The sequence below is a fragment of the Passer domesticus genome, chromosome 8, assembly GCF_036417665.1.
Source record: "Passer domesticus isolate bPasDom1 chromosome 8, bPasDom1.hap1, whole genome shotgun sequence".
In the NCBI taxonomy this organism is placed as follows: domain Eukaryota; kingdom Metazoa; phylum Chordata; class Aves; order Passeriformes; family Passeridae; genus Passer; species Passer domesticus.
Window position 1 is genome coordinate 51,284,932 of NC_087481.1, and position 25,059 is coordinate 51,309,990.

The following is a 25,059-nucleotide window of genomic DNA, read 5'->3' on the forward strand; positions in this document are numbered from 1 at the left end:
ACAATTCATGATGTGTTACAATGCAAGGTTTGAATTATAGGCATGCTAACAATCACTTGTTTTGAGAGGATGTGATACTTTCTACCATAAACCTCTCTTAGATAGCCATAATTCTAAGGTCAAAAACTTGCCAAAATGTATTGCTTATGTACATTATTTTGAGTTCCAATGCAACATATCAAACAAGAAGTACAACTGTTTCTAATACTGCTACATGCAGAAGCATAAAAGCTTACAACAAATCAGTCCTGCCAGTGTAAATCACATTGTTTGCCTGCATATAGTTAGAATTTTCATGAGCTGAGCATTCGAGATTTTCCTGTTCGTCCACTAAGAAAATTCCTGGCTAAGACAATGAAGTTGAAAAAATGCACATGGATTTAGATAGTTTAACTTTTTTCCCCTTTTATCCATTTAAAGAAAAGGTTGAGAAGCTTTTTTGGATTATTTCTGGGTACCACCATTGACAGTGAAGAGCTTTTCCATTTGCTCCTGCAGACTGGTTGCTGTTTTAAAACAGGCAGCAATAGTGAATTACAAGGCAGCACATTTGGAGTTGGAAACTTTCAGTCATTCCAGAAGATTTCCTCAGCAATGTATAGCCAGAGTGTTGTCACAGTGTAATAAAATGCAAAGAAAAATCAGGTGAAGCTTACCTTTGCATTATATATATATATCTATATATATATATATATATATATTTGTATGTATTATAGATGCAGTGTAACACTGTAGAGTTTCCCATGCTACAGAGCAGCCCTTCTTTTAGAGATTAGAACCTGACCTTTGGGAAGGATTAGAGAACTCAAAACTTAAGAGGTCATGAGGGATGGGTCATTTGCAGAGAATTAAACTGGGGAGGGACTGAACAACTTGCAGCTTTTTATGGAATTAAAACCTATTTATTGATCATATGCCCCAATCCAGATATTTGCTTGATTTCTAGCCTTTAAAAAAGATGAGGCCTTAATATCTATATATGAAAAGGTTAAATGAATGTACAAATTTTATTTTAACTGTTTTCTAGGTGTTTCTTTCTAGAGCTTTTCCTTTTTTCTCATACCATAGTGTTTTAGGAGATGCCATTTGTGGGTGGCTTCACACAGTGACTGACCACCACTGCCAGCTGTTCTTCTGGGATGAAACATGCAGGGAAGGAAGGTGCTGGGCCCATCTGCAGGAGCCTTAGGGGTCAGGTGTACACATTCCACTGGCTCCTCTGAGTTTTCCACTCAGTCTCTTGGACCTACAGGGAGAAAATAGAAAGCCAGAGAGCACACTGCAAAGTTTAGTTTATATATAAAAACCCCAAGATTATTACATGCAGGAAAACAGTAGTCAGTTTTTTGTTTGTTTGTTTGATTCTTAATGGCTCAATTTTATTTGCTGCTTTCTCTACCTAAAGTAAACCACAGAAAAGAATATGTGATCTACTAAACATTTTGCAATGACTTTTTTGGGATTGACCTGAATAATTGGTTTATGGCTTTGCTCTGCCATTCTAAATTCTGAGCCATAAAATCATTATAGCTTATAAGACTATTGCTTCTTTCCTTGGTATAAATACAGACAGGATAGCAATAAGCAATTCCCTCAGTATGTCAGCAGCTCACAAAGATGAAGAATGATACTTTCATGTGCAAAATTGGTGAGAAACTATGAAATGTACATTCAGTAAAAACTCTCAAGATAATATCTGGTGTCTGTGCAGGGAGCTGGGGACAAAAAAGCAAATTTTGCTTCTGGCTGAAGAGCCTCATAAGGATTCTAGTCCAGTCCTGAAGTTCTATTAGCCCCACTAGTGCTGACACACCAGGATTTCAAAAAGGGAAGAGTAAAGAAAAGTGCTAGTCCATGCCTATTCTCCATACAATTTCTATATAGTAAATTTGTATTTTAATTTAAAACTTTCAAACCACATTTTTATCCAGTGTATGTGGTGCCTGAACAGAAAAAAACTTCAAGCACTTATTTCTTTTATCTGCTTTATTAAAATTTGTCTTACTTGCTAAAAACTAAGAAGTCTAATTACTTTTTCATATCTGGTCTTTGGACTAAAGACTTTGTTAGTCTTGATTTTTTTTTTTTTTTTTTTTTTGCAATAGTAGCAGTAGCTAAAAAGATTGTTTAATTATTAAATGTAGATAATTTATGACAGCTTCCAGTGAATCATTAGAAATATCAGCTCAATATTGTCTCAGAACAAAAGGATAAGATAATGCACCCTTATTTCCGTTGTCAAAATGCAGTTTAAGCTTACTAGACCTATTGACATGGTCTGATAGTTCATCCCACTTGTTTTCCTTATTTTTAGAATGTGGGTTTTTTCTTTCTTTTCTGGGCTTAGTCATAGTCAAAGTTCTAATATAAGCCAATTTTTTTGTAACATTTATTATGTTACCAATGTTATAATTTAATAAGTAAGAGAATTAAAATTGTTGAAAGGAGTCTCTTTAAATACTAAAAACATGAATGTTGATGCATTTAGGGACCCTGAACATGACCTCTTTTAGCAATAAAATTGTAAAAAAAAAATTTTCAAATAAAATATATACTGGAGGTTCCATAAAGCACTAGGTGGCAGACTTGTTATACTTTGAGAAAAATTAAACTCAAGAACATTCCAAGGAGAGTGTTTTAGAAGATAAATAGCAGGTAGCACTATAAGTAAAACTGTTAGCAGGGATTTTCCAGATATTTAAAAATTATGTCGGAACTTAAAGGGCATAAACAATAAATTTTAGCTCTTGAAAACGTGTTTGCTTTAGCTGAGTTGGGAGATGTTTACTAGCAGCCAACAGCTTCACTACTGACTTGAACAATTCATGTTTCCTTTTGGGACAACATTAATTTCAACTAAATACATATTGTAATTGTAAAACTGTCATGCTTGACTTAAAATAATGAGTTCCACCAATTAGATCTAACATTGATTGACTTTGATACAGACTGAAAAAAATCTGTATTATTTATGAATACAGTCAAAGAAATGACTGACATTGTCTTTTGAATATATGGACTTATACAAAAAATTCTATTTAAAATGAAATCTTCTTAGTGTTTAAAGAGTCTAGTGGAACAGATTATAGTCTAAATCAGACAATTTTAGGATGGCTTGATAAAAGATTAGCCTCAGCAAGCCTACCAACTCAGAACTTATAAAGAGCAACAGACAAACACAGTCTTTGCCCTGAGCTAAAATAACTGCACAAACCAACTGTCGCCTTGCAGAGAATTAAAACAATAACCACATCTGAAGCTGAAGCTCCTAATAAAGTATTATGATCTCACCCCAGGCTCTGTGTACTCATTTGCCAAATGCTAGGTTGGCTTGCAGTTTTGTTAGGCAGGCTGAGGAAACGGATTGGCTGCCAATCATTTTCAGCTTTCACTTTGAGTTGGAGAATTTTTCCATGTATGTACTTATTTCTCATTTTTGTAATTAATGTTTTTTAACATTGTGGATTTTCTTTGCTTAACAAGCCATGTGTTATTTTTGAAATGAAGATTACTTGCTTTCTCTGGTAGCTTCTGCTTATACGCTAGTGAATTTACCAACTGGCATCCTCTTACAGTTACAATTTAATACCTTTTTTCAAAGCAAAGTAAATTTAGTGATTATTCATTAAAAATAGCAGATATGGTACCCTGTCTCAAAGAAGTAGGACAAACTAACACTGCTGAAACTAACTTTCTAACTGCTAAATAGAAGAAAAACCATACCTTATATTGCATACAGATAAAAGTCTGGATTAGAGGACTGTTCCACAGGTGCCACAATTAATTTCTGTATTATGTTGATAATATTTTTCTTGCTATGTAATATATAGTATTACAGTAAAATAGCTATAGGTATAAAATATGAGTATTTATAGAGCTTGATGAGGCAAGAGTGGGTGAGACCTCATTCAGAAGACATCCTTTGCTTTGTAGGGAACTTCAGCCCATGTGTGAAGCAGTGTTTTAAATGAGAAGGAAACCAGTGCAAGTATCTACAGATCCACAACATTTGATTTTGTTGATATATTGAGCTTGGGTTCATAGGGATGGATATTTCTGAATCCTTGCACTGTGTATTCGGTGTGCTGTGTGTATGGGAGATTCCTGAGCACTTCCCAAGGGACAGGAGCTGTCACTCCTCAGACACCTGGGAGGCCTTGGAGCTCCCTGATCCTGGAGCTGTAAGAAATAAATGCCATGGGAAATGATCCCTCAAGGTCCCTTGGCTTTACCTCTGACAGTCAAGGGAAAACACCTGTGGTGCTTTTGCAGTTGAATTGCTTCCCATGCTGACTGCCCCAGGAAAAGAGAATTCTTGATCAGTAGGGCTTCAAGGGAAGATCTATAGTGAAATCTTGAACCAGCTGAAAAAGGAAAAAAACACACCCTGACTTCAGTAAGTGGCTTGTGATGTGTGGGAGATTTTGAGTCGGTTCTTTTGGGAGTTCTTGGTCAAGCAAGTGCATTATTCCAAGTCAGCTGGGGTGTTTTTCTCTGCTGGCAAACATGGAGCCCTGGAGGACAGCTGAGCCTCTTCCATTAATGCAAATGTCCTGTAGTGTGAGTTGCACTGTTCAGGTGTGGGTCCTGAACCACCTAATCCTGAGCACGTGGCTGTAAAGTCCAGAGAGTAGTCAGAGATGTTTCCAGCTTTAGAATTAGTGCTGTGAAGCCTTTACAGAGTATTTGAGGGATTTTGTGTGATCATTTAAGTAACGTGGGGGTCATTTCTATCTCAAGATGATGGTAAAACCTTGGATTATATAAACTTCAGGAAAACATAAGCAAGGTTAAATGTGGACATTGTCAAATTCACCTTTCTGACTCGATAACTTAGCTTCATTTCAGCATGTTGTAAAGTAGCCTCTGAGTCCTTGATATTAATTTATTGTCACTTTTTCTTAGCTTGAATTGTGAATATTATTTTAAAATATGTTCCAGAAATGTAACTCATTGACAGCAAAGTGTAGTTTGGAAGTCACTTGATATAAAGGGTAATGCTGACATGAAATGGAAGAGCAAACTGTGTGAGGTCAAAAAGCAGCAGTGTACGCTAGGAAATAGATACAATAGCAAACTAGACATTAAAGGAAAGTTGAAAAATGTATCTGTCAAAGAGTATGAAGATACACTGGTAAAGAAGTAATATATATGTATTTGATTTGTCTTTTTATGTTATGGGGAAATAAATGTACTTTACTGTGTTAGCCCCTTAAGGAAATGCCACGGCCATCAGAATAATTTTATAAAAATGACAAGCTATGCAAAATGTGGGAAGAAAAGTCTTAAAAGGGCAACAATATCACGCTTGTTTTCATCAATGATATGAGAATTCTAGATTTCTACTTCTATTGAATAGAAATACATACTGCTTCTGTACTTGTTTTTGAAAATGTGGCCAGACAGATTTTAAAGTGCTAGAGCTTTTCTGATGCTGGGAATGGCTAATGAAAGAGAACATGGAGAGGTCATTGCTAGAATGAACAACAGAATACATGGTGGAAAGAAAAAAATGGAAACATTCTGAGGAAGGCAGTGTATGGCTACATCATGGAAATGTGTCACTTCATGTCTGTTGGCAAGGATTGCCTGCCACAGTCTCTGGTCTGTGAAGGTCAGTTGCAGTGATATGAACAATTACTGCTTTTCAAATACCAAGAACAAACAGACTGTCAGTATTTGCTACAGTTTGCTGTTCCTTTTTACATGCTAATTCAGTTCTCAGAGAATCTGTGTCAAAAAGTTTGTGCTTGATATGTATCAATGAGTAATGATGTCTCAATTGGTCTGTATTAAGTTAATAACTTGAAAAAAAAAACAACCAAATCATAACAATAAAAGAAGAGATTTATTCTATTTGCACATTTTGGTTCAGAGTATTTTCTTTCCATGGCCAAATAAAGAAAAAAAGTAATGAATAATGAAAGCACAGCTGTATTTAGTTCCTGGTTTATAGAAAAAAAATAACACCAGGAAAATATAATATTTCTTTTAATGGCTGGCAGCTGTTTCGGGTGGAAATTGAGTTTTCCAAGTCACTTTCAGAAAGCAGTCAGTGAGCCCTGCCATGGTGGCCAATGTTTCCTCTCTGAGGCAAAGAATAAATCTCCTCTGAAGGATGGGTGGCTGCACTGGGGTTGAGGAAAACAGCCTTTGGGGCTCCATTTTTCCTTCCTCCGTTATTTCAATTTGTTTATTTTAACCAAACTGTTTATTATTTTATGTACCTGACTGCTAGTCCTACAAATCAAACTTGTAGCAAGTGGGGGAATGTTTATTTTTTCTGGAGTTTTTCACTCTGTATTTTATTCCATACTAGGGTTGAGATATTTCCTCCTATCTGTCTTAAAGGCTGTGTAAAATGGATTAGGCAATATTACAGCTATATAATTTCATTTGTTAGTGTTTGGAATTTTAATATTCTATCAATATTTTTTGCTGAATTTGCAGTCAGTTCTTAGCATGAGCAATGTTATTATTGAGTGAGAATGTTATTAATGAAATCAACAGATTTTACTCTAAAAATACCTAATGGTTTTTTAAAGGAAAAAGTGCTTGTGTTCTTCTTTTCAAAGTTGCAATGCAATGGTGTTTCTACTGCATGGAGATGTAGCATTTTATATTTATTACAGTACAAGTATCTGTTGTAATTTGTGACTTTAAAAGAGAGGACACTGCTCAGGGAGGTATATGACAGAATTTCTATCTAGTATGAAGTGCAATTTTCCTGATCTGGATTTATTTGCTATGAGAGATTTTACTTCTCAGAACTAACAGTTGAACATGGTTTGAGAAATAGGATAGCATACAGCAAAGTGGAAACATCTCAACTTCAAGTTACATTGTGCAGTTTGTACAAGTCATGTGGAGTCAAGCAGCATGGGGTGTGTTCTGACATTTGGGTTGTGGATTTAGAATTTCTTAAGCAAAGTTCAACTAAATAATGAGAAAAGGGAAGGAAGAGAATTTTGAAAATGTTGGGATATTGCAGGAGCACCTATTTATCTGTGTATATTTAGTGACAATTTATAAAGTACACACTTTATAAATTGTCAGAGCCTTCTGTCTCCTTGGAAGGCCTGAGTAACAAGAGGTTGTTCTTTATTTGTTAAGATCTGTGTTTGTTATTTGAGAAGCAGGCTAAAAGCTCCGCTAATGAAAATGCAGAAGTAATTGTCTGATTAACTTCGGACTGTTCCCAGTTTATAGCAAAGCTTGAGCATCTACGTGTATAAGAGCATAAACAAGTTAAAAATTGCATTTCTACTTCTGCCATGCTCATATTTTCAGCATTGATCCATGTATAAATAGAAACTTCTCAAAAAATTATTTCTAAAAGGAGTTGTAGTAGACTTTTAGGGATTATACAATAAACTGAAAGTTATGAGAGCAAGATTTAAAATAGCATGAAAATCTGACTGCTTTCATTTACTGCTTTCCTAGACAAGAAACATCCCTCTTTGGCAATAATACATGAAGTCAAACAATAATTTAACGTTGTTGTTTCTTAGATGTGCCACTTCTGTTGTCAGAACAAGCAGATCAGAGATCGCCTCAGTGTGTAGAGAGTGTATAACAAAAGCAATAAATTAGAATCCGGTTAGTGGGTATTGATGCTGGTTTATTGAAAAATACATGCTAGAATTGTAATATTAATATGAGTGTTACAAAGGTGGTGATGCATTTAGATCAATATGAAAAAAATCGTGGAGAGAGAAATTTGAATTTCTTCGATAATAATTTTAATGATTTTTTTTCTTGTTTTTTTTATTTCCATTTTCTCTCCTCACTCTTCTAACACTTTATGAATACTGCAAGATTTAAGGAATTAAAAAGACTGTCCAGTGTGACATAACAAAAGTACATTTATTGTGTACTCCTTGCTGTCAGGTAATAACAGACTTCTGACAAGACTGTGCTGTGAGTTCTGAAATGTTCCATCATTGGAGACATCTAGACTTTTTCCTACAACTGACATTTGGATACCTGCTGATTGGTGCACTTATTTTTCTTCATTGCTGCTTCATTTGCTAATATTTTGCTCATAATTCCCTAGCCATTGCTTTCCACACTTTGTTTATAGACCATGTTCTTGAGCAGAGCTGGAAAAGTCTCTCCAGCTGTTCACAGTAAACCCATCAGTTGTTACGGCATTTTCAGGAAAGAGTTTAATTAAATATTTAGGAAAAATAATTGGCTGTGGTGTGGGGTTTAAAAATTTTAGGAACATCATCTTGAGATTGCACGGTTAAAAGGCTTCAGGTGACTCTATCTGTACCTCAGATTTTAGATCTGAGCCCCAAGTCCAGCCTTGTTTACCATGACATTTTCATACCTACACTTTTACTTCTGTGACAGCTATGGCGAGATACATCTCACCTGACTAGCCTTGTGAAACTTACATGTCCAGACTTAACGAACCTTCTCTTCTAGGTCTTTCTATTTTCAGTTATGAAAATCAAGTTACCCTTCTGAACATGATGCATTTCTATCATCCACTGAAAGTTTTAGTCAATACAGAGTGGCCTGAGACAATAAGCAAAATTTAGCTGAGTAAAATTCTAATACAGGTAGATTTTTCTGCCCTTCCCTTAGGATCAAAACTGACAGCTTATTAGACCTTTCCAAATAGCAGCTGAGAATTTAATAAGAGAAAAGATTTCTATTTAAAATAAAAATTAGTTACCCAATTTTCTGATTATGACACTAATCCCTCAGTATTTTTTGAGCTTTTTAGACCAGAACATTTTTGTAAAGTATAGTAAAAGGAACAATGAATTGCTGTATGTTTTTAAAGACTCTGAACTTTTAATGAAATCATTCTCCCATGCTCTTTCTTGAAATGGAAAAAGGCATATAAATAGTAAATGCTGGGGTTTTTGAAGCTCATTGCGCTCTGATTACATACAATAAAATGCAAGTTCTTAGTAAAGACTTCACAGTAAATGACTTTTTGTTTTATCACAATGGACAAGTAATGTCAGACACAAACATATTCAATATAAAAATGACAATGAGGCAGTGGATGACTGCTAGATACAGACGACAGAGGAATGAATCAGGCAGCTGCTCTGAAAGTTCAAAATAATTATCTTGACAGAAAATAGGTCTGGTGGTAACCCCCAACTTTGATGTAATACAAGGAGAATTTCATTTGGTCACAGATGAATATGATTTATAGCATTTGATAATGGTACTTGGTTTCAAAAGCAGCATTTGTACTGATAGAGAGGAATATTAATAGTTCTGTTCTCAACAAAGTCTTGCTGGAAATAGAGACCAATCACTAGAAAGAGGAGGAGAGAGACAAACTGCCTGTGCAATGAAGAGGTGAGAGTATGAATTTTAGAATCAGCATGAATAGACAGATCCTTAAATAGAAAAGTGTGGGAAGACTGTGATGAGTCTGAAGTTGCAATCATGATGGAGGTTCTTACAACTTTAAGTGATTTCAGGAAGTAGAAATAGAACAGCACTAGATTTTTGAGGGGTTTATTCACAAAATAGAAATTATTAATTATCAGAAAAAAAGTGAAAAAAACCCATTTTAGTCATTGATTGAGTAAAGATCATGTGATCCTTACCTAATATTTTTAAACTGGGATAATTAGATTGTAGCTGAGAATGAGATTATCTTGTGGGTGGGTGGGTCTAGTTCCATGCTCCTTTTGTAAACCTGGCTGATATACATTGCAGTACTTTTGGCTTAGAGCTTTTGCTAAACTTGAACTTTTGGACCTAAATGAATAGACATTTCTCAGAAATTCTGTATATGTATGAAACTGTTTTGCCATTTTGTTCAGCTTTTAAAATGTGTTAAGAAAAGCATGAGGGGAACCATGGGAGAATGGTCGAAGTTAGAGAAGCCGTGAATGTGTCCAGTTAGGAATGTTCTTGATCCCTTTTTGGGAACGTAGGTTCATTCTTCCCTCCTGCTGACAGATGCAGTGAACTGGGATACTCTCTTGGAATGATTTGTTTAAAGGTAAAGATAGCTCAGAAGTGGTTCTCTAGAATTCACTCCAGCCTGATTCTTAAATTACTTAATAACCCCCCTTTACTGAAATATGCTGCATAGGCAGTCGGTGCAGGATAGTGGAAGAATGAAGGTTGCTGTCACAGTAATTTTTTATTTGCTTCTTTATTAGAGCATGATTGCACCGTTTTTAATAATACTGCTATATACCAGTTCCCAAGGAACTTTCACTCCACAATGCACTGAATGAATTTGTAGGGAACAAATCAGTGATAATGTAATGGAAAGTTGAATGTGTGTTCCTCTCCTGTTTTGTTGAAAAACTGGAAAGAATTACAATGAATGATGGAAGGAGCTGCCAAATAACAATGTTCACATGTAGTGTTATATAATTCAAAGTATTATGAAAAATCAAAGTACAGGTATTTCAGATTGGCTGCTCGTTTTTAATAGATGGTTTTGTCCTTGGTCTCTTTGTTTCATTTCCTGTCTTATAAAATGGCACTCAAATGCCTTCTCATCTTCAGTAATGTTGTAACAAATTCATTAACTTTTGTGAAGAACTTAGAAAATTATAGTGATGAATACTATAGAAAGTCACAGTAGAAATTAATTCCATCTTGAGAAAAGGGCTTGTGTAGCACGTAGTAAATGAGGCATGGGCCCAACACTGAGTACTGAACATGGAACAAAGTGTTAAATAGCTGCCCATTAGGGGAGCACTCACCCAAAAATAATTTACAGGCTCCCTTGATTTGTAGTGGTTCATTTTACAGTCTTAATACTTCCCTGTAACATACCTTTTCAAATATAAATTTGTCACTAATTTATACTAAACATATTCAATCTAATTACTTTTTTTAAAAGTAATTACCATTGTAATTGTATATTCTCACAGAGTATAGAGGTGCTCTCGAAATACTGAAGAACTTCTGTCTGGCCTTTGTTCTTTTGGGAGTATTCTGTTGTTTTAAAAATCAGAGTTCTCTTCCAATACAGAAGTTTGAGTGTAGGAATTGCTCGGTTCCTTTTTGCATATGAGTACAAAACTTTCATATTAAACCATATGATCCTTATAAGAAGTTGTTGACCTTTATTAATGAAACAGAGAGGTTTCTTGAAAATTAACAGTGATACTAGGGTTAAAGGATTGCTTTAAGATTAATTTTCCTTATTTCATTGAATATCTTTCTTCACTTAATTATTGTTATGTTCTCGCACATGCTCATTACTGGCATTTTGAATTGATTTTAATGACTTCTTTTGACTGTGAAAGTAGTCAAGGGTTTTGAAAAAATCAAAATAGAGATGTGAAAAAAACTCAATAACTGTAAGTCTTTGTAATATTTGACCATTGATGATGTCAGGGTGGTATTGTGGTCCTATCTCTTCTTTTCTACTTTAATCAATGATTTCTAAGATAAAGTGAAACAAAATGCTTGGAAGCAGGTATTAGACTGTTCTGGGCTGACTCCTGGCTCAAAAAACCCAGCTTGTGAATTCCAAATACTGTGCTGTGTGTTGGGGAATTAAGATCGGAGCTGTGAGCTGGGCTCTGAGTTTGCAGAGAGGTTTCTATGTCCTCACAAACTTTTCCCATGGAACTTTAGATATAAAAGTTTGGGGAATTGTAGAAGTTCAGGAGATTATAGGCTAGAATGTGGTTCTTTAAATTCTGTCTGCCTACTGCTTGAGTCACCTGCTTGAGTAGATTTGTTGTGTTTCTGTCTTGGTAAACAGAAACAGGAAAAGTCTCATTTGTTTATGTAAAGGGTAAAATTACTTATGGTGGCTTCTTAAATATTTAAAGTAGAATGGAGTAGAATGTTAGGCTTCTTCAAATTCCTGATTATAAATATGCACAGCATATGTATCAACAGGATATATTGAATGTACTTTAAATAGCTATTTCTACATTTAGTTATTATATATTTGGCTACTTATACATTTAGCTATTCAGAACAGGTCGTAGTCTTAGAATGGACTTTTAGTTTAAATTTTGCACTGCTTTTGAGGCTAAGCTCTCTAGTTTGAATGGGACTATGAATTGGGAAATATGGTGTGATGCACTGTGTAACTGCTTAGTTTATGTGCACTTTGATGCATTGGCATATATTATGTTCAGGAAGAGGTTTGGCAGTAGGAAGGAAAGCTGTTCTGCCTGCTTCAGTCTGCAGAAGGTGGAGCTAGGGAGGTGATATTTTCCCTGGCAGCTGCTGAATACGTGTGGGGGAAGAGTCTCCTAAGTTACAGAATGAAGCAGATGGAGAGAGTGAGGAAGGATAGTGACACAGCAGCAGGGTGCAATGGGTAGAGTCTTCTTTATGATCCCTTTTAATTTCTACTCTGAATTTCTTCTTAAATTAGTTCTGCTAATTTATAGTATAATAAAATCTAACTTTAGAGACTTTCAAAGATTTGGAATCTTCACCTTAATAATAAGTCCAGACAAATCTTACTTGAAGTTTTGTGAACCTTTCTCCAACCTATGAAATTTCTTCAGCAAACTTCTGCAGTCCTCAGAAAGATGGCAAGGAGCATTTGCTCAGTGTCAGTTCTTTGATTTGCACCTGAGCTCATTTGTGTTGTTGAATCACCCACCTGCACTTAGGCCCTGCTGTCTCTTCATTCACATCACCCTGAACACCTTAGGTACCTTCCCTGAGTTGGAATTGTCTCTGAGTGTTTCTGCTTTACGGCATCCAGGCCAAGGCAGGGATTTAATGGTTTGTCCTGTGGCAGGTCTCTGTGGAATTGGAGTAATTTAGAGATCCTTTGGCAACCCTGAAAAATCCCAAGGCGAGTTCTTGTGTTGGCTCTCAGAGCTGCTCTTGAAGCTGTGTTGTTCAAGGCTTTTGAGTGCTACAGAGGGGAAAATGTGTGGGACTTCCTACTGAACTTTGCTGCTATTAATGAAGTATCAAATTGATCAACAATGAAATAATAGATTAATTAATAACACAACAAAAAACTTTGGGAATTTTGGGTAAAAAAGGAGAGCCTCTACACATAATTAACTCTGCTTTTCACAATTTACTCTCAACTGTATTGTATGTAAGAATGCAATAAGAAAAAGTGGAATTAATTTTATGGTTTGTTACAGATGGTAAATTTAAGAGGAACTGTGTAGTTTAACTTCTTTTTTAAGTGTCAGGATTTTTCTTGCATTCCTTAAAACATCAGTGCATACTTTGTTGGCTTTTAACAAGTAAAACATACATTTAAAAATTATTTAAAAGTTAACCAAGAACAAAGAACTGAACAACAACATGACCACCACCAGCAAACCCCAGGAAAAAAAAAAGTCATATTGTTTTAAAAGTAAATGACTTAAATTTTTTTTTAACTTGTAGGCAGAAGAGCTGTTCATTCATGACTGGGAGACAAGAGTCCTCTGCCTATTTCCAATGTTATTTTATGTTGGGATATTATTTATATATGACTTCTGGTTTTTTAGCCGATACTCTGTATTTCTGAGAGGACCCAATTTGTGCTTGGAAAAAGACTGTGACATTTTTAAGTGGTAATTTTCCATATCTTATGAGAAAATAAATGATATCCTGCCCAAGCTTGTCAGTGCTGCTTCTTGCATCTTGTAGCCTGAATTTCTGTAGGAGTGCTTTCTGTGGTGCTGATCTACCACACCTTTTACAATAAATCTGTTTGCAAAGATTGATGCTGAAGCAGTCATCTGTATTTTGATGAGCTCCAAGTTGACCAGATCAGGAGACTGACCGTATCTATACATTATTCCTAACCTTTTTGCCTTTCTACTCATGATTATTAAAGGGTTTATTAATTTAACAGGAGTCAAACTTTACTTGCCATCTTTTCCAGTCCTGTTACATTTAAAAATCTTCTGGTACCATGGTCATCTTATTGTGAAGCATGGAGATATGGCACAATAGTCAATGAGATTTATTAATTAGATTTGCATAACTATAGAAGCGTAGAGTACTATTAATAAATTAACGGGGCATTTTAATTTCATATTTATTCATCTTTTGCCTTCATAAACATGCAGAGACCTGGTCAAAATTTGTTAGCTAAGATATGTGGATCAGATTCTTATTTGAATAACAGAACTATGGTGGCTAATAATAGAGAAAGTGAACTTCTCATCTTTGAATGTCATGGTAATTCCTTTCATGTCACTCCTTTTTGCGTTCCTCCACACTCAGGATATTCTATGAACCTTTACTTTCTACTTTTCTTTCCACACTCACTTTTGTTCGATTAAAAAAAAAAATCCAAAAAACCCTGAACAAAACCAAACCAAAACAATTTTCTTTAACTGTTAAGACAATATAGTGGTCTTTTTTCTCTTTCTATGTCAGCCTTCCCATAGGATACAACAGAGTGTATTTTTTCAGATGATATGTTGCTGCAGAAAAGGTGATTGTCAGCAGTAAGCAAACTATTAAATCCAACAAAAGGCTGACAAAGCTTTTCTTCTGCTTTGACTTAATCTTTCACTCTCTTTGTATTTACTGATTTTGTTTTTATGATCACATATTTTTTATTTGTTACACAGTTTGTGTGGTGTTGGTGACTAGCAGAATGTCAGCAGACCAGGGATCAAAATAATGCTTTACAATTATTCACTTGGTTGTAGCACTAGAGATGACTTGCCATATTTTAACATGCATAAAATTATAATCAGAATGATGTATTCTTATATGTCACCTCCTTATTTTCTGTGAGAGAGGGAAAAATACAAGATTTTGATTCTTGTAGAACTGTAACGGTAAAAAATTTAGAAGATTTTTTTTCTGTTGGATCTGAAGATATCTGCCCATGTAACAGAGCATTCAAGATGCATCCACCACACCCACCTCTGGCTCACAGCTGTCTGTTGCACAGGGACTATTTATCTGCTATCACAATTTACATCTCTGAGGGCTGTTTTGATTCTTAACTCTCTGCACTGAACATTTCCTGCTGGGGTTGTAGATGAGTCCCTCTATAAATTTCAACAACAGTGACTCCTGCTGACCGTTTCTTTCTTACATTTTGGAGGTGCTGGAAAGCAGCTTTACCCTGATGAGTCTCCTTCTGCCCCTTCCCCTGTAGAAAAGTTCGTTTTCAGTCCTTCCTCAAGCTGTGACCCAAGTAAGGGTTAATCTCCTTCCTCTGGTTTTGGAAACACAACAGGATAGTTCAGATAACTTCTGTCTTCTGACTTGTCCCCATCATTTTCTGCTCCTGCCAGGAAGGGCTAGGCACGGGTTGGATGACCTGAAGGTGGCTGTGTCTCTCTTCTGCCCCTCTGCCAGCCCAGCAGATCGTTAGTGAGCAGCGTGTGGAGCTGCCTGGCCGGCTCTGCTCCCTTCACAGGGTGCAAGAAAAACGTGTAGAGCAAAAGCCAATGGGCAGTAAAATAGAATTTTTTTGAGCAATACTAAACAAGTCCTTTTTTCCTTTGTATGAAAATTTATATCACTCGCCACTTAACGGAATGTCTTAAAATTCTGTCAGTTTAGAAAGGAAACAATTGATGGTCACATAATTTCTCTTCAAAGTTCCGTTGTGCCATGTAGTTATTAGTAATTTTATTTACTACAATAAATAAGCCTTCATAATATATAATTTTAGTCTAGAAGCAACTTTTCCAGATTTTTTAAACTTAGTAATTAGTTATTTCCGAGTGAAATTAGGAAACTAATAATGCTCTAACAACACAATACATATTTTGGAATAATTATTTCACAAAGAATGGCTATTTCAGGTTATGTCTAATTGCTGTTTTGATCCCATTTTAGAATTTGTTTCTTAATTTAATTATTTTTTCTTAATTATTTTTTTTGTTTAACTTAATTTTAGTTTTAATAATTTCAAGACTTTATAATGTAAACACTTCAGCAGTGAAATGTGTGTGAATAATTCTGACTTGTAAATTTCTCCATGACTTAAAATCCACGTGAATTATAAACTTCCAGGTACTTGCATAATAGAGAACTAATATGTATGCATTTTATTTTATAATTTTAAATTTTTTGTTTTGCCCACAGACAGCCTTTTGATTGATTATCAGTTTACCTTCAGCTTATTACAAGAGGACGATCGTCATCACACTGCCATAAACTTTATAGCAAATCCAGAACAGGTAAGAAAATGTTAATAATTTTACTTAAGTTTTAGAGACTCAGAATTAAGATTTCCATTGTATTTGATGTTGATTAAAGGTTTTCAAAGTGTCTATAAGGTTTTAGAGATAGTTCACATTTTTTTGAGAGCTGCAAAATTAGTCCAGTGCCTTCATTGAGAACTTTTTCTAAATGGTAGATGTACTTCAGTTTAATCTGAGCAATTATCAGTTGGTTTATTTTAATGTTGCTGCCATGAATAACAAGTTTAATATCTTCCTGAGATGAATTGAAGGGGTATACCCTTCTGCTGAGAAAACATTTTTAGTTGCAGAAGGTAATTTTTGGCTTGTGATTAGAATGTAGGCATTTGCCATATATTTTCTTGTTTGAATTTATAAAGGCAAATATTTTGTTATGCTTAGGACAAACTACAAACATAACTTGTGTAGTTATATGTTAAATTGTACCCTGTTCTTACCAAAGCAAAAGAGAGAATTGCCTTTGGCAGTGAATCATTGCCATTTCTAGTTATGTTTAAAATGAAAACTGGAAGATAAATAAAAGGCTATATTCAGTTATGCGTAGTAGAGATACGTGCAATACATCCTGATATGTTTTGTTAACTTTCCTTTTTTTTTTTTTCCCTAGTCAAATAAAAATTTGGATATATCAATTAATGCATCAAACAACTTTAACCTCAATATTACGTGGTCTATTGGTTCTACAGGTGAGAGTGAATTTTGGTCAGATGAGTTTTTCCCCAAATAATTTCATGATCCTTTGAGTTATTTTAACCTGATTGTCTCTTTGTTGCTAATTTTGATAATAAAACTTTGCCAAATGTGTTCTTTTGCCATTATAATTATGCTGTTATTAATTATATTATTTAAACCTCAGATGATAATTTGCAATCTGAATAAAGCTTCATTAATATGTTGACTTTCTCTCCTATTCAATTAAAATTACATTGGTAGGAAAAGCTTGTAGCGTATTTAAATTTTTTAAATGACAGTGTTATGAAATGCTGTGATTTTAATTAAGATAAATTGCTTCCTTAACTACTGCAGAGACTGAGATTTTATTTCTTTGTTTCAGTGTTCAAGCTAAAAATTTAATTATTAACCTTTACATTGATATCAAACAATAAAGTTCTTCTGTGTATGCTGATAAAAAGAGCTGCTTATCTATTTTTTTCTCCAGCTTTGAACCCCATTACTCTTCTTTGTTTTAATTTAGACAGTTTTTCTGAATTGGTTCTATTGACTTTCTGAAAACACATCCAAGGAGAGGCATGATGCTTAAAATGATACAATTTAAAAAAATCTTTTGAAAGAAGGTTCAGAGTTTCTCTTAAACTCATGAATTTCTTCATCAGTGCATTTCTGAAGTCTTTACCATACCAGTTAGTAAACTCTATTTATTCCTTTGTTTTAACTTAGCTCAGTCACTTGTTTATTTGCAAAAACTAATAAATGTTTATTACTAGTTACGTTATTAACGCTTTCATGAACAATTAAAACTTGACAGCAAAAGTGCAAGATGGAGACAAATTCCCTTACAGATTTTACTGAGCTGTTTATTGAAATGAAACATAAATTATGAAGGAAAGCATATTATCTGTTAAGCTGACCATAATAACTATCTTGCAGAAATTCATGCTACTTCTGTCACTTTTCCAATTTGCATATAGTTTTTAAAACCAAGGTAAAAAATTCTGTGAATTCTCTATATGTATAATAAATATACCTAATGTGCCATGTAAACTATAATAAGAGGTTGTTTTAGAGGAAGACACCAAAAGCAATTAAGGATTTATGTTTCTTGTGCAAATTTACTTTGGCATCTTTAATGATGATTAATATTTTTCTCAAATACATATATTTACACCTGAGCTTTTAAAAATTTTTAGCTGGAACAATATCTGGAGAAGAGATTCCTGTTGTTTCCAAGGTTAATATTAAGGAATACAGAGACAGCTTTTCCTGTGAAAAATTTAACTTTCGAAGCAACCCAAACATCACTTTCTATGTGTATGTCAGCAATTTCTCCTGGCCAATCAAAATACAGGTTAGTGACTTCTTTGTGCTTTTAGAGACATTTTTATTTCAGCTTTACATTGAATTTCATGATTTCACTCATGCAGTAAGTATACAAATAGAGTTATTTGCACGTTGTATTTTCTGTCTATAATAATTATGTTATGATGGCAGTCCTAGTAAGTATGATTTTAAGGCTGGGCTGGATGGAGCTCTAAGCACCATGGCCTGGTGGGAGGTGGTGCTGCCCATGTCAGGGGAGTTGAAATGAGGTGGTATTTAAGGTTCCTTCCAGCCCAAACCACTCCAGGATTCTGCGCTTTAGCTTTCAGCAGTGAGTCAGACTTCAGGCTGTCGATTTTAAAATCTGAATTCAAATTGTTGAACATACGTGTTTAATTGTAATATAACTTCAGCATTTAGATGTAAACACAGAAAATGGTATACAAATCTGTATGTACCTGGGTATTTGAATGTTAATAATTGGCTTTTGGAGCCTCTGACTTTTTAAATGTTGAGTGACTGTATCAGATTGCAATATCACAGATTTCAGTTAAGACTAAGTATAGTTTATTAGAATTTATGTTCTTCTTTGACTTCATTGGAATCAATTTCATTCAGTATTTTCTGGAGCACTGAGATACTCTGCAGTAGCAAAGTCAAAAAAATCAATGCAATCATGATTCCTCCCTGGCCTGTGGTGTTCCAGCAATATTTATACTAATAATTACTATGGCTGCACTTGTGAACACAGCATCCCCTGCATCAATGAAGGAGATTCTTATGTGGATGAATGGCTTTTGACTGCACCCTTATAGAATTAAGCCTTAAAAATTAAGTTGTTAAAATGATAATTTCATAATTCCTGATGATTTTCTTCAGGAACAAGTACAAGCTCAAAATACTTTGCAGTTAACCATACAAATACCCTACAAAATTTCCATTTTAGTGGGAAAAATGTTCCATATTTTTCTAAAATACTAAACCTTAATTTATAATCTATGTATAAAAATATGCACACGCATATAGATATATATATAATAAAAAAATGCAAAAATGTATTCTGTATATCTGTCTAGATATATATGATAAAGTGTTCTGGATTAAAGCAGTCATCTTCTGACTAAAGTGTCAGAGAAATGTTTTTGTTGTGTTAAGTAAAGCTACAGTTGTCTACATGATACCTGAACAGTGACTGTAAATATGTGTTAACAGTATCAAAGGATGAATTTATGCAGCTTACTAACATTTATGACTCTACTAGTTTATTAAAAAATCCAAACAAACCCTTAAGACTAACTGCTTTCTTTTAGTCTTCCTATTAGGGGTGTTTTACACTCTCTCCCACTTCCTAAGGATAGAACAAGTTCAGCTGCCAAACAGACTCCTTAAACAAATCCATGGAGCAATTTCAGCTGTAAATGCATTACACTCTCCTCTCACCTTTACGACTGCAAGGTGGCTGTATCATCATTGTAAGACAAACATTATTAAGGTGATACATTCCTGAGACGTGCAGCTCTGTGGCAGATGTTGGCAGATCTCAGCTCCTCCTTGTGCTGTTTCCACTGCAGCATAACACCCTGATGAAAGGAATCCCTGGTCATTGGATACATCTTCTCTTTTTTTTTAAATCAAAATTTTCATTGTCCGCTGTGATTACACAGTTTTTTTTGGGGTTTTTTTTGTTTGTTTTTTTTTCTTCTTTTAGAGGCACATTGAAATTCAACAGTCTAGACAGTTCTGCCTCAGATGTGGTGGTGCTTGATTATTGCATTCCTGTCCTGTCCTTACTCCATCTAGAAATTAAGTTACTCAATTTTATGCACCAAGAAGGAATACTGAGGTCCAGCTGGGGAAGCTGTTTTGGGATTTTAATTTTGTCCTCTGTATTTGCCTTTCTAAATGAATGAGATTATTATTTAGCTCTCAGCCTTTTTTTTATGCTGTAATTTGTTCTTTTCTGAGAAAATATTTGAAGTCAACGTTACCAGTATATATTTCTTGTGTTTGGTGCACTAGCAGCAGATAAAATCTTCAAATGATAAATGGAGCAGGGAGCTTTCCAGATAAAACAGTTTTTCTTTTGTATGCTAACTTTATAATTCTGCATGTAATAGAAATTTTAAAAGTATATGAAACCTCCTATGACATTCAGTTAAGAGAAGGAAGTCATGGTTCATTCCCATCCAGCGGCTAAATTTCCAAGGCCAGTACTAAATCAGGTGTAATAGTTATGATCTTCTACATCTTCATCTCGTAGCATACCAGATTTAACCTTCATAACAGGCAAAAGTGGTTGGTATTTGTCTATTTGCACTGTAGTCCTTCTCACTGCAGTGGCCACACTGCATTGGTCGTACCATGCTGGGAAAAACCTGATATTTTGTGTTAACTTGGTACTGAAGGCTTTATTTAATCCTGTTAGACCTAAGGAAACTGTTGTGACTTCCTTGAGAGGTATTCTGTTCATTTAATAAGTAAGGTAGCAACATAAAATTTGACACATGCCTTTACACAATGCTTTTGTAGAGGACTAAGTACTCCAGCACACTGAGCATTTTTCAAGTACAGTCTGAGTACCAGCCTTCCTGTATTTCCATTATTCATCACAACTTGTCAAGAATACATTATATAAAACCTGATTTCCTAAGGAGGCAGAGCTAGTGACCTTACTTCCTTTTAAACTGGTGTTTGAAGTTGTGTTATTGATGTTATTACCACTGGTGTTATTGGTATGCATTTCACCTCTCTGCTCTTGTGTCTCCTGTTACGCTGGCATTGGAGCTAAGATTTCTGGGCTCTTTCATTGGGAGGATTTGGGTGTTGGAGTCACTGCTCTTTTCTTTTTCTGTAGGAAAAGAAACAGCTCTCCTCATTATACAAGACATTTAGGTTCACTTTCCGTTAAAGTCACCTATATTATCTCAGGTTTTGCATTAGTTTATCTCCAAGATTTTCATGACTATAAGGAAAATCTGTCCATCCCAGCAGGTGATTGTTTATTGGGATCAATGGCTCACAGCTGCTTCCTCAGATAGTGTTATTATTCATGTTACCTATTCAGCAAGCTGGGATTTTTTTTCCCAAAATGTTAATAAATCCCTGGAGGCTCTTAAACAAAATATCTTCTTAGGAAATATGATTTCTTGGCTTTGAAAAAATGGTATATTGGTGTCAATAAAAACAGTTCTTTGAGGTGTACTGGTCTGTGATAGGCAGTGACCCATTTCATTGTTATCACTGGTGATCCCAGTCACCTCAGAATACAAATTCTTCAGCACTGGATAGCAGTGAATTACTTTGAAAACATAGAAACTATGTAGGAAATTCTGAGTTTCTTTCAGCTGTACTGCTGCTCTCCTCTGAAATGTTCCTGTCCATAGGAACACAGCTGGGTGATCTCTGCAGCCCTCAGAGAGCCCTTTTGACGCTGCATTTAAATTTCCTGATGCTCAAGGCATTTTATTTAGCTGTAAAATCTTCCTTGAGGAAAGAAGCAGAAAAGTGACATAGTTGCATAAGGGGTCATTAGAAAGGTGGTGTTGTGGGATATCTTCAGCTTAGAGCTGTTTCCACAAATAGATCTACTGTCTATTGACCAGGCTGTGAAAGGGGCAGGTGCCAGTTTTTCCTCAGAAGTGTGTAATAGTTATACACTTGGCACAAGTGTGGAAATATCCCTGTTGAATTACTCTAACAGCTTATACCATACTTTTTCTCCATTTCTTTTAATTCAGAGTTGCTGGTGAGTAAGAATGGATAAAGACAAATTTAACCAGTGAGACTTTCATAAATAGTAGTTTCTACATCTTTTAAAAGGAAATCTCTATAAATTATCTTTGTTAGCAGATATTAAAAGAAGTGTCCAAGTAAGAGGATGTGATTAGCATCCACACTTATGCGTGACTGTCTTGGACAGTCCCAAACCTTTAGGTGCATTGTGTCTTATATATCAGTTAAAGAGCACTCCATGAGAAAATTCTCTTGCCTTAAAATAAGCTTGTTTTCTGAACAGAATATATGACAAAGCCCCATAACTTGTTTCTGCTCATTTTTATTTTATTTTGAGAGTCAGTGTAATTCAGACTCCACTGGTAATGGAATTTGAAGGCTGTAACATTTATTGAAAAGCTGTAACTCAGACTGTAGCCAGCACCTCAAATAGTGGTCAATGGTCCCTGAAGTAGTAAGCAGTCATAAAGCCTGGGCTTCTGACAGCTATGCAAATATTAATAACAGCAGTCACAACATGTTCTTCAGTCTCAGGAAACTAATTTTATGGCAAGGGATTTTGGTAATTTAAGCTGATGTATTTTCTTTTTTTCCATCATTTTCTCCTATATTCTGGAAAGCAGTGCCTGCATATGAAAAAGCAAATACTCTTAAAATGCTGTCCTGGCTATTGGTCTGATCTCTGTCCCTAAGGACAGCAGTGACCTTCCTGCTTTAGGATCAGCTGCATTCCTGCACCTATATCTCTTTATAACTGTCACACTTGTAAGTCTGATCTCAACTTGTGCCTGAGCAGCAAAATTTTCTACCAATTTTAAAGCTGAATCTGGAGATAATAATAACTGTTCTACTAGTTATTTCCTTTCTTCCCTGAAGTGTAAATGAAAGATTCACAAGTGTCTGAGTTTTAATTGGGAGGGTCAGTTTAAATTGTAAGGTTCAGCCTCAGCAGCAAAGCACTGTCTTGCAAAATTAGGTTTGTGTTTAATGAAAAAAAAAATCTTGTTATACATTTTTGAACATAGCCTAGTTAAACTAACATGTTTCCACAGCATAAAACAATTACTGTTGCAGCAAAGTTAGACAGGATGTTGGTGTACATGTAGAATACCCTGATGTGTTTGAAGAAGTTTAATATTTTTAAGCAAGCCTACTTGGAATTCCAGTTTTTTCTGCGCTGTGGTTTCTGATGAAAACTGTCTTTGGCACCCTATATTGGTTTGTATAGCAGAACAGAATAATGAATTATGGTAAAGATTTACATTTTATTTCTATGTAGCACAACAGATAATTAAAACTACTTCATATGTAAATCTTCAAGTGATCTTTTTTTTAAAGCTGAAACTTGTGTTCTTTCAGTTTACTTGCTCCTGTTTCAGAATTGATTTTTTTTCCCTTCTTAATAGCCTGAGTGTAGCAACTGGAGTGTAATGTAAATCAAGAAGCATATCTACCCTTGTAATAAAATTTACTGTGTAGTATAATTTATTTCAGCTATTTTGGTTTTGTTTTGAACTTCATTTGAATTTTTAACATTCATGAGTGACTTACATGTTATAAAAACTCCAAGAATTAAAATTTGTCAGTCACTGCCATTAGAAGTTACAACAGTGTCACAAACCTAATAACTAAATTAAAAAATAGGTCAGATCTTTTTGGGTTTTAAGGCCTTTCTGAAGCTTGCTAAGGTCATAATCGTGGACCCTTTGCTTGGAAGATGTGTATTTATCCACATGGTGCTGTGTTTGTAGCTGTGCCACCTGTGATTGCGTGCCTAAATTTAATCCGTATGATTTATGGTGAACAATTCAATTTCTAAGTGCCTTAATGGTTTTCATAGAGGCTGCTGAGTAACTGCATATAGCAATGTATGGAGACACTGTAATTCCTGAAACACTGAACAGGTATTGATAGTGAAGTGGATGCATTAACTTCCAAAACAACTTCGATATTTTCTTACAGTAAATGTAAAATCCCTCTATTAAAATAGGTTTGAAAGTAGTATACTAAGAACAAAAACCTGGGATATCCATTGAACCATCATATAGTGAAAATTCTGTCAGAACAGAAGAAATAACAGGAATAGAAGGCAACCTGTACTACAGGGTGGATTTTTTTAGAGATGACTGTTTAGTATTTTGTCAGCTTTTATGCATTGTATATAGGCATTAAATTATACAGGGAATTAGAATGAAAGAATGTATATCTAACATAAGAATCACAAGGCTGCTCATGATACGTTTGTGCTTCAATATTCTGTCAAAGTGGCTCATTTAATCACCTGTCTGCTCATGGCTTTTAGGCTGTTAGACAGCAAGAAGTCTGGAAATTCAGTTTTATACCTTCCATAGCATTGTTTTTTATATATGATTAAAATGTATTAAATGGAAGTTTTGCTCTATAGTTATTTTCAGAGGGAAAAACCCCCAAATGTAAGTGGAGAAATGTAAAATTATTTTCATATTGAAATCAGGACAGAAGCCTGAAGGTAAAGTTCCATTTGCTTCATTGCTAGTATCAAAAGCTAAACCCAATTCTGTTTTTCAACACATTAATACCATTGTTAAAATTCTCAGTCATAGTTACATTATTACAGGTATATCTGTTACATGTGCAATTATTGCATTTTAGAAAGTACTTGAAAATTACTACCCAAATGGGGACTGCTACAGTGATTATGGGTCCTTTTTTCTTTCTTAGACAATCAAATATAATGCCAGAAGCCTACCAGTTCTTGCCTTGGAAAGTGGTCTGTCTATAATATCTATAATTTATTTTCTTGGAATTGAAAAGTCAATTGTATGGAGAATAAATCCCAAGGCTGTATAATATTCCCCAATGGCTTGATGTGCCCAAATCCAATATAGCATTTTCCAAAATGCTTCCCATGAATCCTAAACTATTGCTAAAATGAGAAAGTATTTCCTGATTATTAGATTACACCTTTTTTATTTTAAATAATGCCAAAAGAGTTAACATTAGTCTTAAAATGTACCAGAACAAGGTTGCCATCCATATAATGCAAACTTCCACACCACTCCAATAAATGTAGATATTCATTATTCTTCCTGGTACATTTCTTTTTCCAATCACCTTAGAAAAGGCCTAATATGAGCCACCAGAATATCTGTAAATATTTAGCATAGCTGATGTATTTCTGAGAAAGCAGAAGCCCCGTTAATAGTTCAGCTGATGATTTAAGGGAACCAAAATATGTAATTAA

The 25,059-nt window shown here is 34.8% G+C and overlaps 1 protein-coding gene across 8 annotated transcripts in view; it reads left to right on the forward strand.

Annotated features, from left to right (window-relative positions):
- ATRNL1 (attractin like 1) overlaps positions 1-25,059 on the forward strand; it is a 431,225-nt gene that overhangs the window by 159,876 nt on the left and 246,290 nt on the right. For all 8 annotated transcript variants that reach the window (XR_010367589.1, XM_064431407.1, XM_064431408.1 and 5 more), the window contains exons 22-24: positions 15,988-16,082; positions 16,714-16,792; positions 17,975-18,132. Coding sequence is in view for 7 of the 8 variants with exons in the window: in XM_064431407.1 (XP_064287477.1) it covers positions 15,988-16,082; positions 16,714-16,792; positions 17,975-18,132 (332 nt within the window). In the remaining variant the exon portion in view is untranslated. The remainder of the gene's footprint in view (positions 1-15,987; positions 16,083-16,713; positions 16,793-17,974; positions 18,133-25,059) is intronic.